Here is an 18,077-nt window from a genome sequence, read left to right on the forward strand (position 1 = left end):
ACCCCCGCTGCCGCGCCGCGCTCCCTCGGGCCCCGGCCGACACGCCACGCCACGCCACGCCACGGCGGCCGGTCCCACGGGGGGCAGCCGCGGGCCGGGCCACGCCGCCCCCGCACAGCTGCCTGTTGCTCGCCGTCGGCACCGACCGGCTTCCAGGAGGCGCCTCACCTGCGGGTGGCCGGTCCCGCCGCCGGAGCCTGAGGGGCGAGATGGTGCCCGCGGGGGCGGGACGTGCGGCGGCCACAGGGCAGTGCCCCCCGGGGCAGGCGGCCTCCGCGCTGGGCGAGCGGCAGGCACCGCGGGCAGCCCGTCCTGGGCCACCCCCGCGGCCCGGCCTCGCTCCCCGCGGCGGCGCCCCCCGCCTCTCCACGCCGGAGGGGCGACGGACCCGGCTCGGCCCCCGCGGAGGAAGCGGCGGCGGCAGCTCCCCACGGCCAGGGCGGCGGCCGTGCGTACCTTGGTGCCCCGCACAGGGCCCGGGCCGGCGGCTCCTCCTCCGGCTGCGGCGGCTACTGCTGCCCATGCCCAGGGCCGGGAGGCGGCGGGCCGTGGCGCCGACGGGCCGAGGGCTGGGAGGCTCCTGCGGGGCCGGGGCAGCCCCGGCTCTCTCGCCCGGCTGCTGTTTACGGTAGCTCCCCGGCCGGCCGGGCTGCCTGTCAGCGCGCCGCCCCGCCCCGGCCCGCCCCCGCCGCCATGGCCTGGAGGAGGACGGGGAAGCGAGGCGGCCGCACCGCGCCGGGGAGGCGGCTCCCTCCGCCGGGGAGGGTGTCACCGTCGGGGCAGGGCTCATCCCGATCGCCTCCCGGTTAAACGTTCCTCCGCGGGCGGGCTTGCCGTGCTCGGGACATGCGGGCGCGGAGGTGCATCCCCGCCTGAGGCCCCGCTGCCACCCCCGTCCCCGGTCTTCCGGGCACCTTCACCAGAAACAGCCACGCGTGTTGGCAGCGGCCGCCGCCAGGCCGGGAGGGCTTCTGGCACCCGCGCGAGTGGGGGGGGCCAGGCGGGGACGGGACTCGCCGGGAACCGTGGGGGGAAAATCGGCAGCGAAGCGAGTGGTCGCCAGCTGTCCTGAGCTATGCTCTCACCCTTACCCCCCTCTGCCACAAGCAGTGTTGCTAGTCGTGTCCGAGGGGAGAAAGGCTTGCTCTTCAGAGTTGTAAGCAAATAGCTAAACTTAATAGGTGCCATTTGACTTTTTAAAAATTTATGTATGCTATAAGCCTGAAGATGGCTTATAGCCACCTTCATAAGGTGTTTTGTATTAGTTATTCACCTGCATGTATTATCAGCAGAAGATTATATAAACAAAAAGGTTCAAGGTGAATTATACAGGGGAAAATGCAAAGTGAGGTTTTATCAGAAAATGCCAAGGGAGAGATTTCCTCTGGCCAGACATGGTATCTATCCCTCTTGGAAATAAGTGAAAAAGAACAGGAAGACAGGCAGCCTCACTGAACTGCAGCACTGACAAGAAAGCAAGATAGTATTAAGAGAAAAAACAGACAGAAAACAAGGAAAGCTCCTGACTTGGCATGCAAGTTCATTCACTAAACCTAGTCAAAGTTGTTCAGTTTCCCGAGTCTCCACTTTTTCACATCAATAATTTAGAGGACTCCAGGGAGATTACATTTACCCTTAGAGAACAGTGAGAAAAGCGTAAAATGAGTAAGGTAACCCCTTTTGATGAAGAGTACAACCACCCCCTACAGAAAAATGGCATGTTACAATAGGTTTTCAGAGCACAGAGAAGCTGGGCTGAAATTCTGCCATTACATTTCAGAGTTAGGATCCAGCACACCCATGCAGTGAAGGTGAGAGAAGCACCACCCACAGAGTACACAGCGTGTCCTCCTGGGAAGAGGAGAGTGAGTCCACAACTCCTATTTAGTCCTATATAGACTGAAGTTAAAAACCATATACTTAGATTGCATCCCCACATAAGAGATGTGGGTATAGTAATGTGCAGATGTGATGATACTCATGTCCTCTTGATAGGCAGTGTATCATAATGCTGGCTCGTAAAGAGAATCACTTTCCATCCTAAACTGTACTGCTGGCTTACCTTGAGGCCATGGGGATATTTCAGAGGAGGCTGTTTTCTTCCTTCATACTCTCAGTCTGTTTTGTTGTGGGTTTTTTCAATTATTTTCTTCAGGCTAGGATTGTATCCCACTGTGGGAACAGCATAGCTCACTACCCAGCACTGTGTGCCAGGCTAGGAAAGGGGCCTGTAGACACAACTGGAATAGAAGTAGAAATTATACAGAAATGCAGTCGCACAGAAGGCAGATTTTCCAGGCAAACTAGAATAACTAACGATTAGGCCTGAAATGAAAGAAGCCGCAATAGGCCGCCAGTACAACACCCTTAGTTCTCAAGGGGAGCAAAGCGCCTAAATTCCTTTGCAGATCTAAGCCTTCCCTCTGTTTTGCAATTAGTACTCCACCGTCTCTCCGTTTCCCCAGAAAGCTTGTCTAGTATTTTAACATGTGTTGCTGTTCTTGAGTTAAAAGTCTCAGCAACAACCTCCTGAACACAGGTCTGCAGAGCTAGGACTAAAGCCTCAACGCTGAAGAGCAAGCCCTACTGTGGAACATCCTCCCTGCATGCCTCACAGCCCTCAGTAGAAAATGCAAACCTAAGCCTTTGCAAACGTTCCCCCCCCCACCCCAGATTTGCAGCTAATTTAAAAAATAAGGAAGAAAGAATAAACTTAAGCGAAAGGCCATTAGTCAAATGGAAATCTTAAATTCTTCTAGCTAGTGTTGCTGTTCACAATCTGAGTAGGAGATATGAGGTTTTAAAAAAATTATGGGAACAAAACATCTCCACTTTGCTAACTGGATACCTCTGGCTCAAAGTTAAGGGAAAACCATAGCTGGGGAGTACGTGCCTAGAAATGCATGTCACACTTAGCTGAAGATACTGATGGGTCTGCAGAAATAGCTGCCCTGATGCCCTGCACACAGGATCCGGACTGTGAGCATACACATGTGGCCTTTGCAAATACTTGCCATCAACAATAAATTCAATTTGTTTAAAGTCACAATAGGAAAAGTACCTCTGTGCCCCGGCGACTCCAATTCTCTCTAGAAGCAGCACAGATCTAGCGTACAGTTATTAAGACTATGCTTTTCAGAAATACTTTTATTCCTTTTAGCAGGAAGACCTGAAAAGTGATGTGGGGCAGAAACCCCAAATAGTAAAAACCATTTTACAACTGTGCCCTCTTTTTTTTGTCTTTAGTTATGACAACACATAGTTATGCAGAATTCATTTTTTCCCAGGTAATTATAAATTCTTTTTATTCTACAATATCGGTCTGAGCACCTGCATGTTTCCATAGCAACTCCACAATACTTCAGGGGATTACTTTAGAATTCCATTGCGATTTGGGTCTCCAAAGCTATTTAGATTTTCTGGGGAAAATCTGTTTCCAAATATAAATTAAAACTACTGCTACCATATATTTAACGAGCTACACGTCTCCTATGTCATCATCTTAAGAAACTGCAACACTTCCTTGCAGCTTTTTGTACAAAACCATGCAGTATTGTATCACTGTAATCAGAACAGTCATTATAGCCTCAGGGCTGGAAGCATACTGAGAAGTCTTGCAGGGGATCACACTTATGTGAGGGGCTGATGGGAGACTGTAAATCCCAAAAATCCACATCCCTAAAAGACCCCTTGCAAAGAATAGGCAGGTATAAGCACCTTCATGCACTCAAGTACATACATGCTCGTTCATTTCAGATGCATGTATGTGAATTTGTGGCTATTAATTTAAAATGTAGAGAAACACATCTATTAGACCAGATAACAACTACTGAAATAAAAGAATGTGAGCCTGATGACTAGGAAGCTTTAAATTCAGACATACGTGTATGTGCTTGCACATGCAAACATGACATGCATGCAGACAGGACAGGATGTACTCCTGAGGCTTTTTCTCTGCTAGTTTTTCTCCAAGTCAGATCAGTTCCTTTACTTCCTTCCACCTGCATATCCTGAGCTGTGTGTTCCTCCATCTGTTCACTCTCTTCTATTCACACTACTGGCACAGATGAGGGGAACTTCTCCAAAAAGTTCTCTGATGATGCCTCGATTTACTGAAGGTGAGCCCAGGGTTCAGTCCTTCCTGCACTGTTGCTCTGCTGTTTTCTGCCTGTGCTAGGTGAATAAAACAGATTCTGGTAAGAGAAGGAAAAAGAGGAGCATTAGGGGAAGGTGAAAGGAATGGATGTGAATTCAAGTAGAAAGACGGAAGGAAATACAAATAAAGTTTATGTCCTTCCTGACTGTTTTTCATTCATACAAAGACTATTTCAGGTTCTGAAAGGAAAAGGAAAGAAAACAACTTACCTCTGTAAGACCTGGAATTCCTTAAAACCTGTTATCCATGTGCTTCACACAGCATTGTTTTTAAGTTGGCTCTAAAGGATAGGTGGGAGCACTTTTTGCCATTTTCTCCCTTAGAACATCAAGAAAACTAGATGCATCTTTCTTGCCAATTTTATGAGGAAAATTATTTGCTGAGATTGTTTCAAGAATACAGAAAGTTAAGTGTTTTTCTGATTCCCTCAAGAACAGGAAAGGAGCAACTACCACTCCCTCTCTTTGCCAGCCCAGAACATCAATGTTATAAACAGGAATGTTCAGACATGTGATGACTGAAAGATGCTCACTGTCTGAAAACTGTATTCTGCTACAGTAAATGGCAACAGCTTAGAAGTGAATGAAAGAAGAAATTAGATGATGACCGAGAATTGCATGGCAGGCACCTGAAAGATGTTACAACACTGAACAAGCAATGTACAGTGTTAAAGCACTGACCTTTTGTTTGTGATTTAAGAGAGAAGGAATTAAGTCCAGAAGTGAGGCTACTCATCAAATATATACATGCAGCATAGCCAAAGAGCTGCAGTTACTGTAAAAGAAACCATTTTTCTTTCTCAGATAATTTATCTTTGTAAGCCCCATTTTTGGTGACTTGCAGACAGCGACCCAGCAGAATGCACTGTTCCAAGTCTGCTTAAGTAGCTTTTACCAGAAAAGCACCAGATTTCAAAGCTTGCATCACCTTTAATAAAACCTCTGCCAGAGCTCCAAGTAGGTGACTTGAAGACATCTTAACAAGTGTATTTCCAAAGTGCCTGAAATTTTTCAAACTTTCTTCAGTCTCAGATGCAGGATATAAATTAGCACTGCGGTAAATACATTTGACTAATACCTGGCCTTGGAAAATCACTAGGATGAAAAACCCATCTCTGAGACAGAGTGGCATCTGCCATTGAAGTCCACTTGGAAAGCAAGAGAAGAAAGAAGCATTCCTGCCTGCAAACCGAATTGTAACCTTTCTCCCAGTACAGTGCTGTAAGACCCTCGTATGTTTAGATTCAGCAGACAATGACTGTAGCCAGCCCTACATGCAGTGGGTTTAATCCGGCATGGCACGTGACAAACAGGCATATGACTACACACCCCAGCAGACTTCAGCAACTCTTCACAGTCATGTGAGGATGCCTTTGAAGACTGACAAGATTGGATACAGCTTTGAATCTGTCTCAGAACAGATAAGCTTTTGCAGTCATAACACCTAACCCAAGCCTCATAAATGCTATCCTCTGTTGAAGTGTTAATAGGGATTTTCTCATTACCGAGCCTCAAAACTTAAGGAAAAGTTTGGCAAATGCAACAAACTGACCTTTTAAGGTACTTTCTCTAGATAAGAGTAGTTGTCTAAGTATGGGTGAACTGGCTCTAGGGAATTCCAATCAACAACGTTAAGGTGTCACACTTGATTAAGGCTTATAGCACCGCAAGGCATTTAGGATCCAGATAAAATAAAGGATAAGTCTGTACCTTAGTCCCTTCTTTGTACCCCAGTAAATTTAATGCTTATTCAAGGCAGGATATGCGCCACTAGGAAACAGTGAAAGCTCAGTGACAAGTGATGCATCTCCAGGGGTCAGGTGGTACTGCAGCTGGGACTACAGCTCACAGTTTTCTTCCTTTTTTTTTTTTTTGCTTTTTGCAAAGTAAAGTTTCCTCCTTTACTGACCAGAACTTGGAAAAAGGACCTGACCGATGTGCTACACTTCCAGATTTGCTACTCAGACCACTGAGGAGTGTAATATTAACTTACTCCCCCCAAACCCAAATATACAGAGGAGGAAAGACATTCTCTGAGCCTACCTCTTAGCAGTCAATACTTCAGATTTGCCTCTCCCCACTGCAACAAACAGATTGCGTGCATGCATCATGCAGATGTGGTGAAGGTGTAAAAATAGGCAGCCTGTCTCTGTGCAACAAAACCCAGACATCATCTTCCTCATAAGCACAGCTATTGTGCTGAACTCAGCTAGATGTTCCCCTTACAGAGCTTTCCTACATTTTCTCCTCATACTCTAATGCTATTTATATCCTGTCCAGAGTACAGGCAGATTAATACTACTAAGCATTTCTATAAGACCTCCCTCAGAAGAACCCTGGGCATATTTTGCCGGATATTATTTTAATCACAATTTTAGAGGCTTCCATTGTAACAGTACCTTGAGGAGCTTAAAGCTAAATATACAAGACAGGAAAATGGGAATCAGGGAACTGAAGAAGACAGAAGGATCTCTGAAAGTGTACTGCAAAATTCGAGGAGATTCAGAGGACAGCAAGCATAATTGAGGCTCTGGAATAGCAAAGACAGTGAATTGCTACCATAAAAAGATGTGATACAAGCACAGAACATAGCGAATATTCAGGAGACGCTGTTCTCCCTTTCTCGTAACGCTAGACCAAATGAATTTCAATTCAAAAATGGTAGGAAATTCAAGACTATAGTGAAAGAAAATGCTTTTCGCATTACACATAAATAAGTGAGACTGAATCTATGAAGATTCAAAAATAGTTTTAGACCTTTATAGGCATCCAAATTAATATCATACTGTACACTGAGACAGCAAGTTCTTCACAATTCAGACCAGTCATTAGCATAGGAGGTAAGATCCAGTGTTGAAAACAGGTTCCTGCACACTCAGTTACAGAATTCTTGCACCTTCTTCTGAAGTGTCTGTTACCCCTTATTCTCAGAGACAGATGCTGGACTCGATGGATCTCAAGCTAATCCCATCTATTTTGATGTGTCCTACGTTTCCCCTAAAGCAAACTACCTATGATCACTGCCAAGACAGACATTCTAAGAAGAAATCCTGTCACTCAACTCTCAGTCTCAAGACCACATTTAAAAACAAAAATATTTCATTATACATCTTTGTGTTGTAACTTTGCACCAGCCAGCACAGGTTTTTAGCAAACCACTACCATACCCCAAATATGGCCCATTATGGGCAACAGTTCCAGCACTTGACATTAAGTACAAATTAGATTCCTGTAAAATAATTCCAAGTCTACTGTTCAAACAACAGTTCAAGTAAAATAAAAAGGCTGTCCGCCCATTAAGTTTATGGATAAAAAAAAAAATTGTTCAATTTTTAAAAAAAAATCATATTCATTTGTTAAAAAAAAACACATACAAAGAAGAGAGGGTGTTTCAAAATCCCTGATTTTTCCTTTTTTAGTGTTTTTATTTGCAACTCATTTACCATGTAAATCATACTATTTTGGTGATTAGGTATTGTTTTGAATTTGTAGTGCTGTGCAGAACACCGAATTTCAGCAATAATTCACCACCCAGATGTCATTAGAATACATAATCCTTATGTAGCTATAGATACATATGCTATATGTATGATATATAGTAATCAGCCCTATTGAAGATTGGATTAAAAACAGCCCTAAAGTGTGGTTTAGGAATAAATTTCTGTGGCTGAAGACCTGTACAGCTTCTTGAATTGCAAGGCCAGAAAGGACAAGTAGTAAGGAGTGGTCAGTTTGGTTGAGCAGTTACTGGTGTACACTCCTCACATACCACTGAATTTATTCTTTCATATCCTCACCCTGTATCCATAAGAAAAAGAAAGCAATATTTGTCATTCTACAGTGTGAAATTATGGGGACAGGTAATATTTTTACTGCATACATAGCATCCAGCATAACTCAGCTAGCGGACACCTCTGAAATTCATACTTGCAGGGTTAGTGGGGAGGAATAGAGGAGGGCTCTCTATCCTGCAATACATTAAGATTACCTAATAGTTTACATCATAAAAACCAGCACACAATCATGTTTTTGAGGCACTCTTCCATTCTTTTCAAAGTTTTTTGAAAAACTTTGGAATTAGGAAAAAAGAAGGAATGTACCCCATTGCTGACCTCTTCAGAGTGAGCTGAATAAGGGTTGTAAAGAAATAATCACAGTTTTCTTTATCTATGTTTTTTTTTGTAAATCTGATGACTGGACCAAACCCAAAATCTTGCCATTCTTAAACGCCTCCGCTGCCCCCTGGTGTCTCCTCTCTGCAGCTTCACACAGAAAGCTCACGCCTCAACAAGTTATCTGCCACAAAGTCCTAAGAGAAGTTATGCACAAACTAGAGGACCACACTTCTAGATGCACTTCTTGTGCAGGCTGAGGCTTATAATAATTTCTGAACAAGATCTAATTACTAGGCAAGCCTCATTCCAGTAAGATACTGCAAAAATAAAACCTATCTCTTACAGTGAACACTGCCAGCAGAAATTGCTTCAAAGTAGCCAGAGTACCAATAAATTGCACTGAAGACTTACAGTAAATTGGGAAATAGCTGTCTTCCTCTTTTTTGCAAACTTCTGTAGATATGCTATTAAATTGCTGCTTATACAAGGATTTTTTTTTTCTTTTTTCCCCTTTTTTTCCCCTTTTTTCCTTTTCCTTTTTTCTAAAGAACTGTTAATGGGAAAGGCAAAAACAATGACCTGAGCTAAAATACTTTCCAACAATGGCCATAAAAGCACATAGAGCAAAAAATTACACGGTTGCATTAAGAAGAAATCCAAACATACTGGCTTATTCATGGACTCACTGATAAAAAAGATGAAGGACACCAAGAGCTGAATCTTCTAGACAGTGAATATGTGTGTGTGTGGTAGGGAGAAGGAATGGCTGGAATAAGCAGAACCTAAGCTACAGAGATTCACATATTGGTATGGCAAGACACACATTGGATTCTGCAGTTTTTTTAACATACTTGGTTGCGAAACAACTGGCTTTGAGTCTTTCTGATAAGATGCTAGTGGTCCCAAGAGAAATGGTTATAACTGGGGGTTTTATTCATGGAATTAGTTAGCTGCAGGAAAGAACCTGGCTCAAGGAATCAATCCACATGTGGTTGGATGATGTGGTTTCATCTTTTGAGAGAGAAATATACACAAAGTCTGGCACATCACTCTTGAAAGACTGGAAAGGCTTTGAAGTACGACTTATTCTTTAACCACACAACTGTCTTAGTGAAACTCTTACCAGATGGAAGGATTCATCAGGAAAAATTCTATAGGATCTCAGGAGGTCCAAAGAGCTAAAACAGAGGACCCCTTCTTTAACCCATGGCTGTAAATTCTAATAAAAAGGGAGTGGTGGATTTCCCTTCAAGAGGAAAAATAAGGCAAGCATCCACCCTACTGTAAATAAAGCAATGGGGGAGGACAAAGACCAGCTTGCTGAAATACTTTGCCCAAGAATGCTAGCTGATAAATAAAGGAATCCACATTTCACTGATTAACAAATAAAGACAGGCTAGGAATATAAAGTAGGTCAAAACCAGCAATAGCCTAAGAATCATGAGAAATACATAGTTCTGTCCCCATTTTGTACATGTGACTGGTTTATCCCAAATCTGCTCTCAGACTGGGGTCTCCCCTGACATCTTGTGGCCTTTGTGTAACATGCCATGGTTGAAATGCAACCCTCCTTTATCTTTTCAAGCAACTGCTCTTTTCTGGCAAAAGGGATAGAAAAGCATTTTTCTGATTAGTTAAAACGTCTTGCTTGCAAAACCTTCCATTTGTATATTTGCTCAGTGTGTGTAGGGATAGGAAGGATAAAAACTAGTATTGTGAAAAGGAATGTCCCTTTACCTGTGCACGAATATGCTTGTAACATTCAATGGTACACATAAGTAACCTCAGAAACGTCGAATATAAACTAAGAATTAAAACCAGCTAAAGAGAACAGGAGGCTGTTTTGGCAAACTTCTCCTGAGCAAATGAATAATTACAGTTATACATATTAAAAACCAAGTGTTACCGCCCACAATATCCCAATGTTTCTGAACACACCTGCTTCACAACAAACAGCCTGAGTTCATCTTTCTATTGAGCACATCTTCTGATCTTAGACAATAATCTTTAAATAGGAGAATAACTACAGGAAGGAAGTCATTTTTTTTTGTTGTTTTCCACCCAACACTACAACCGTTGCAAACATTACAAAACCACCCCAAACTAAAATCAGGGTAAGAACTACAGTAATCAGAAGCAGCGCAGGGTCACACAACAGTCCGTAGCTTCACATGGCTTTCTTAGTTATATTAATGTCCTCATGTGAGCAGCTGTGGCTCAGTGCTAACACAGATACCAGAAAGAGTGTCAACTCTGTTTCAAGATGAACCTGATTTACATTAAAATTGGAAAAACATGACCCAACACAAAAGCCACAGGTGGAAGCAACTCCTTGCAGGCACAAGCAACTCCAAACCCACTTTTTACACCCAGGAGATGGTGCCCCATTATGAAAGTTGGAAGTACTTGAAAAGAAACCAAAGCGTCTAAATCATGATATGTAAAAAAGCTAGAAAGACTTCATTTTTGTAATATAAAATATTAAGAATTCTAGCCTTGTCTACAACTGAAGATTGCTAGCAAAAGGCACCAGTGCAATTACACCCCAGGGGACTGCAAACTGAACAGAGATAGGATTTGCAAGGAGACAGATTTTTATCACCATTACCTTCTAGAGATTTCAGACAAAGGAAATATTTCATTCAAGATCCAAAAACATTTCTGACACCTCTGTGGCGCTTATCAATTTGACACAAGGGTCCTGGAGGTCATTCAACAAGAGACCAGCCTGGTTATGCCTCACAGATCCTCAAGCATAAAAGCAGCATACAAAAAATATTTGACAGGAAGGTAGAGAAGCACACACCAAAGTCATTGTCAAACTTCCATTATGTAAACGCTTTATGATACAATCTAATTACATAAACAAATACACAAAAGCTAAACATTTGCCTACAGCAGATGCGTGGCACCACAGTGCACTAATACTCAGAAAACCAAACCATTTAGCTAAGTTTACACAGTAAACAGTAATTAATCCATAGCACAGTCTAACACAGTATTTGGTAAAACCCAATAGCATATAAATTAGCAACTAAAACAGTTAATTACAAATTTAAATGCTCTTAAGGCTCTACTACTGGTTGAAAATAAGAGCATCTGTAACACAGCATTGGAGATGAGAACAAAACCAGAAGAGTTCTGCATAAGGAATGTCTGTATTAGGTATAATCAAAATGAAGTATAATAAAAATTATGAGAAGCTACATGTGGAAATTAGATTATTACTACACTGCATTTTCTGAAACGTATTGTTGTGCGCTTCATTATGCACATGCAGATAGGGAGAGTCACAACTGAGATTTGACTCAGAGACTTCCTGCCACACATCTCAGTTACGTAGTCTTACTAAAATTTGAGGATGGCCATTCTAATGCACTGCAAAATAATTTCCTGACAATTATACTTATGAAAATCAGATTAAGTGATGACAGCCGCTATTATTTTAATTCTACTTTTTATCAAATCTCTACTGTATCTACAAAAAGACCAATACCTCTGTCTTAAGAAAGTTGCTGAGCCACAAACAAGTAATTGTTGGGAAAACACTAGTAGATTTTTCCTGTTCCTTATTCTTTTCCTTCAGCATCAAATATTGTCCCATGCTGAAGACGAAATAAAAACTACAGGCATGTTCACAGTACCTAGCATGGCCCAGTAATGGTGTGTTCTTCATACAAGGTACAACTTTGTCCAGTAAGAATAAGCCTAGAGGTCACACACACACAGAACTACCTTTTTACCTTATCACTGCCCAGAAGAATGATTTTGAAAATTTTTTTCCAAGGTCATCACACTCTGAAAACTCCAGAAGGTTTAAGAAGTTGCAGGTGGACTACATGAAATGGATTTCCTCCAAGGATGAGAATTCTTCAAGTTACTTCTCTCCCTTTCAGTGATCCTCTTCCTTTTTTTGGCCCAGCTTTTGATTGCCATGCTCATCAGCTGCTGTTGTTCGACTGGAATGCAGCAGAGAACATTTTACTACTGCATTTTACATCATTTACTACAATCAACTAAGTAGCTGAGGACTCTGGCAAGAAAGGGACCATGACATTCAATTATCTAGATGCAACGTGGAGGGGTTTCTTTTGTTTTGGTGGTTTGTTGTAGGTTTTTTATTAATCTGTTTATACTAGAACACCTCAAGCAACATAAGCTTATAAAAAGATTTCAGACACATTAAGGGAATGGAAGAGGAAAGGCTTTCAGTAGGTATATTCCTTCAACACCACTGCATGCTTATTAGAGGTGCCTCATGCAGGTACTGAACTGCCTTTGTATAGTAGCAGCTGGAGGGGAGAAAGGCTGCAGGTTAATATATGACATTTGCGGAGCACCCATTTTGCCTTTGCTAGTACATCTGTAAGACTTCATGATGTTTATTTAAAGCACACAGTGTTGGTCACACTATTCCTAATGAAGTTGGGAATTTCCCCACCAACTTCAGGAGGAACAGAGATAAGCAAAAAAAAAAAAAAAATATCCCCTCTCCCCTACAACAGAGCCCAACTTTTAATTTAGGAGCATGCTGTAAGATAGGAAAAGTTATTTTGTGTATTTATAAGAGCATAAACCAGAATAAAATTTAATATTTATTAGAATTTCTTCTAGTAACAGCATTCAACATCTTAACAAACCAAGTTGTGAAGTCTTAAAAAAATTCTAGGATTACAAAAAAAGTTAAAATAAGTTGTTCCTTATATTTAATGGCAACAAAGGGGGAATTTTCTATTTAAAAATAAACTTGTCATATAAACAGTATTATTTTAAGAAAACGTGATTAACACGATATGTAATTTTCAGAATGGATACACAGTGTATGAATGCCAATCTGAATGGAACAGAGGGGCGGAACACACTACCCCCTTAAAAATCTCAAAATAGGCTGTTTGAAGAAAGGACAGGGAAGAGGAGCTTTCTAGTGAAATAACTTAGAAGATACCACGCAATGGACAAAAACCACAAGAGTACAGAAGACATTACATGACACCCTCATTACAACACCCCCTCAAGTCTGGTTATACAGTAAATAAAGTTAGTAAAGTGCATCTTTTAAAGACTTGTCTAGTGAAATAGCTTTTCCAAATATAAAACACAAGACGTGCAGTAACAGTTAAATCATAGTGTAAGTTTTTAAAAACTAATCTTTAATTTTTCATTCACTAAAGAAGAAAAGTTTTAACTGCAGGAGTGTTCACATTATTCTTCGATAGGATGCATCCTCATGTGCTTTTGTTACTTGGCAAATCTTTAGATACGGAGCATGGCAAAATTAGGCAGTTCAAGCAAGTGCTTCTCTCAATGTAATACAATTCTTCAATGGCAGAACAGCCACATGCAGCACAACCATGTTAGATTTTGGGAAGCTTTGGTGCACTAACAACGGGACTGGTCTCCTGCAAATACCTTCGCCCTGCACTCTTATAGTCGTAGGTGCAGGTGTGAGCCTCTGCATAGCGGTGCGTTGCACAGAAGTTGTTTCCACATCTGAAGAATCAAGAATATTAGAAGTTACAGGCTTTTAGAAGCTTTTACCTCTCTGACGTGCTGGGAGCCCTTTGGCTGAATTACGCCTTGTTTATTTGACATAACTGCTTGGATTCTAATCATCCTTGACTGACAACATTAACTTGTGGGGTAAACAAAATGACATTTTTGTCACTGAACGCTGTAGTTTTGACCCAACAGACTCTTCAACTGGGAAGTTAAGCAAGATCAGCACTCCCAGAACCAGCTAGCAAGGATCAAATGCACTTATAAATTAAGAACCATGAGGTTTGATTTATTCCTTTTTAAAGACCTCACACATCAGTTGGTAGAATTCAGAGGACAAAATCATGGAACTAAAATAATGGCATCGGGTGAAATCCACATAATGCATTTCAATTCAAAACCACCACATCATTCAGACCACTGAAACAGACGTTTAGTTCAGCACAACTTCTGCCTGGCATAACCTCAAGTTAGTAATTTGGGATTTTAGTCAGCTGTAAAGACATCAGACAGACTAACTATAGGGAACATGACTTCCTATATGAGTGGATAAAGGTGCATCTTTCCAATATCAGTTGCAATTTCAATGAGTTAAGATTATGATTTAAGTTATGGGTTAAGATCAAGCTTCAAACTTGACAGCTCAGCAGCTAAGACTCCTAACAGGAGAAAAGCATTCTCTGGATGTTGTATCTGATCTGAACAAGCGCTTTAATTGGAGACTGATATTAGTGTCCTGTTGCCTGATTATTTTATAAAGTTGCTTCTTGACAGTAAAACAATTACATTATTCAAAATCAGAATTCTCTTGAAATGGATTAAGCATTATTCATCCAACTTACCGTCTCGCTATTAAGACTATAATAATCCTCTATTTATCTATCTATCTGGGTTCGTAATAAACTCTGCAGCTGCTCCTGAGGTTTTGTGTGCCCGGTAATAAATTTGCTTTTCTTTGATTCTTGGTCCTGTAATCACCAGTTCTCTCATATGATTGTATTCTCTATTTGGTTCATGTCCCATTCTAGTAAATGGTCATATGGTTGCTCCTTTTGAAACTAGAACGAATGCTGTTCTTGGAGATGTGCGATTCCCCCCCTTATTCTGTGCTTCGTTTTTAACCTTAAGCAAGCTGCTTAGTTACTTCTAAAAGAGCTTGCAGCTGTTTGCTCATCAGGAAAGTGTGCAGTGTCAAAAACTATTTCAAAAATCAAAGACTGAAGAGTCAGTAAGGAAGCAGTTCCTCACCCTGAAGCTCTCCAACACAATTCCACAATGGCAGAAGTCTTGTTCATTTTGCTGTTGACTGGCATGAACCAAGATCAGCTTCAAACATAGCCCTCACAGTGCAGCAGTTCCCAATCTTGACTACCTCATGGGAAAAGATACTGAGAAAATAATATCTTGTGGCAACCAATACTTTGAGAATCAAGACCAACAGAGAAAGCAGGGGGTTGGTGTTTGGTTTGTTTGTGTTTTGTTGTTTCTCGTGGTGTTTTTTTTTGTGGGTTTTTTTTTGGTTTTGTTTTGTTTTTGTTTTTGTTTTTTTTTTAAGTCTCCAGTGATTGCCACCAAGCACCAGGTCTCATTATGCTGTCTCAAAGTCATGATTTGGGGGACAAGCACTCTGGCATTCTGCTTTTGAGGTGTTCTAGATGCTCAAAGATGGCTGAAGCCTCACAAGAAATAGAACACACGTAAAAATAAAAAAGTTGTCAAATATAAATTTGTACAAATTCACAAAGTGTGCAGGTGTGTTATAATAGGGCCAAATCTGAGAAACATTTTCTGAAAAACTGTAACAAAACTAGTTTTTTCCTCAAGTTATATTTATATATATAATTACTGTTAAGAAACTTTGCAGAACACAGATCTGTAGCAAGTTTTCTCCCCACCAGTACAAAATGTCATCGTTCTTTTTTTGTAATCATGTTCTTTATTTCCTGGTATCTTGCATTCTGATACTTTGCATTTCCTGATTTGCCTGGAAGAACATAGACCTCAACAGCAGAACAGGTACAACATTCCTGAAATTTAATTCCTGGAGTTTTGCTGAACTGAGAATTGCAACTTTTTAAAAGCTTGTCTTTTGATTTGCTACACTTAAAGAATACCATGCAGCACAGAAAACCTTTGGTTAACACAGCTATCAATTTTAAACAACAGCTGGTTATACGCTCAGCCTACCTGCACTCATAGCTGGTTGCCAATCCAGTTTTCTTGCCACAAAGAAAGCAATGCTTTGTAATTTTCTTTTTTGCTTGAATTGAGCCATTCACAGGTGGAAGATGAGTTGCTTCACCTGCTTTCAGAGGTAGAGAGACAGCAAAGATTTTATTTTTATTTATTCTTGATCACAAACTAGTTAAATGTTATCTTTTGAAACCCAGGTTCATTTTACATTTCTTAGGATACTTCAGGTGGGAACCTCAAAGCCTAAACAGAGAGGAAAAAAACCCAAAAGCCAAACTAGAAAACACAGCTCAAGCCTATGAACACCTTTGGAAGAGACAGTGCAATGTGGGACTTATACACATTATTTTTAACACCTGTTAGAAGTTCACATAAGCAAGTTACGGAAGAAATCATGAAACACATCTCCTAATGGTCTTCCCAAATGCAACGTGAAAACATGTAATGTGACTGGGAAAGCACTGCACACCAATGGCTTTCTGAAGAATCAATTGGGCATTCAAGTACCTAGCATCTACTATATTCAGTATCTAACTACTCACATTTGCCAAATAATACTGCAATGTTTTAAAATCTCGCTGGTACTCGATAATTGCAAGAAAAGATCACTATTCCACTACAGGCCTCTATTTAGCCATATGTTTTAATAGGACACTTTGCAGATGTCTGTAAAATTTCTGCCCTTAAAACTTTACCTTACTTCGACTTTTTGCCCTGTAATTCTCGAGTGTTGCTTTATAACTGGAGAGCACGTAAAGAAAAGGCATCTTCCTTCCCTCTGTAGAAGTAAGCTCTTCACCCACAACTTGCTTATGAAGATTTATCATACGCTAGGACACTGAAATTGAGCAATGCATCTTCTCAAACATTCTCTCCGTGCTTCTACCGTTATATTGTCAGAATGATCCCAAAAAATGAACTCATGAGTCCAGAAGTATTTTTTGTCCAGCACACCTTTAATCCCAACAGTCATTTCTCATCTGAGATACAGCAGGCTACATTCAATAGTAACACTGGCAGTCACTACACTGTGCAGTCACCACTACCAACCAGTGCTATCCCATTGCTATCTAGCATGGAAACTTCCAGGCAATGTTTGTCCATGCTATCAATTTCATCACCTAAAAGCAGCATACTATTTCAGGAGCATCAGTTAGCCCAGTTTGTGAAGAAGACCGAGCTTGAAGACATCCCCTGCTGTGGACCATACTTAAACAGAAAAACAATGCACCTGTCCTCACATTTATGGTCCCTACAGCAATTACATGTAAATGAAGGCCTTGGATAACAAACTGAACCTGTCCTTTGGCCAATTATACAGCAGATCATTACTAGCCACCTCTCTCTCAAGAGCCTGCATGATATGACAACACCAACTTTGTCTTTCTCATGTCTGGAACCTTTTGAAAAATACACTTTTGTCTGACATAAGATACACCAGAGGAGTGTCTTCTTCATAGTTCCATCCAAAACGATGCAGATGATAGCCGGCTTCCCCATCATGCAGACACGGCTATTAGGATTTCACCTCTTTTACCACGGAGTAGGTAAGTACAGACCTGTTTATTAATTGACTGCAAATTCAAAGTTGCACCCCCAGTTGTGAAACGAAGGCACAATCCACTATTTTAGCAGCTTTTGCTCCCATGTCATTACAATTACATAATTTTTATTGTTGCAACTGCTATTTGAAGATCTATCTTCTAGCTCATTCTCTATATCTAGATCTTAAAATCCTGGAATTCATGCCTGCCTCTCTTTTGCTAAGGTCATCCAGAAAGAAAAGAAAACCTGCAAGCTCCAAGTCTAAGATGTGAAGAAGAAAAGCTGGTTGTGCTGAGAATCTTTAGCTCACTTTAAGAGTTTTAAAAGTATTAATCTAGACAATTCCATTCCTCCCAAGAGAATTAATCACATAAGAAATTAATATTTAGGCACAACACATCCATTTTCAGTAGATGTAAAGCATTAAGGACTCCACAGTTACCAGACTAGGGTAGAAAGAATGATGCCCATCACAAAAAAAAAATGAAAATCTGCACAATATCAGTAATCTTCAGCATCCATGCCCTTATTGCTTCCTTCCCACTTTTCTTTTGCCAAATCCTTCTGTCTCAG

The 18,077-nt window shown here is 41.3% G+C and overlaps 2 protein-coding genes across 9 annotated transcripts in view; both read right to left on the reverse strand.

Moving 5' to 3' along the window:
- Positions 1–2,323, reverse strand: part of MARCHF8 (membrane associated ring-CH-type finger 8) — a 100,251-nt gene extending 97,928 nt beyond the window's left edge. The window contains exon 1 of one of the 2 annotated variants that reach the window (XM_068399830.1): positions 2,063–2,323. The gene's annotated coding sequence lies outside the window, so the exon portion shown is untranslated. Of the gene's footprint in view, positions 1–456; positions 607–2,062 lie in introns of those variants that run through there. The other variant, XM_068399831.1, reaches the window with a different exon arrangement.
- Positions 2,324–2,930: 607 nt separating this feature from the next.
- ZFAND4 (zinc finger AN1-type containing 4) overlaps positions 2,931–18,077 on the reverse strand; it is a 32,079-nt gene continuing 16,932 nt past the window's right edge. For 2 of the 7 annotated variants that reach the window (XM_068399822.1, XM_068399821.1), the window contains exons 9-11: positions 15,954–16,071; positions 13,680–13,760; positions 11,219–12,229 (exon numbers count right to left, since the gene is read on the reverse strand). In XM_068399822.1, coding sequence (XP_068255923.1) covers positions 12,163–12,229; positions 13,680–13,760; positions 15,954–16,071 — 266 coding nt within the window. In that variant the 3' untranslated portion in view covers positions 11,219–12,162. Of the gene's footprint in view, positions 3,170–3,230; positions 4,194–11,218; positions 12,230–12,996; positions 13,761–15,953; positions 16,072–18,077 lie in introns of those variants that run through there. The other 5 variants (XR_011048098.1, XR_011048097.1, XM_068399823.1 and 2 more) reach the window with 5 other exon arrangements.

Source organism: Nyctibius grandis, chromosome 4 (assembly GCF_013368605.1).
Source record: "Nyctibius grandis isolate bNycGra1 chromosome 4, bNycGra1.pri, whole genome shotgun sequence".
Lineage (NCBI taxonomy): Eukaryota > Metazoa > Chordata > Aves > Nyctibiiformes > Nyctibiidae > Nyctibius > Nyctibius grandis.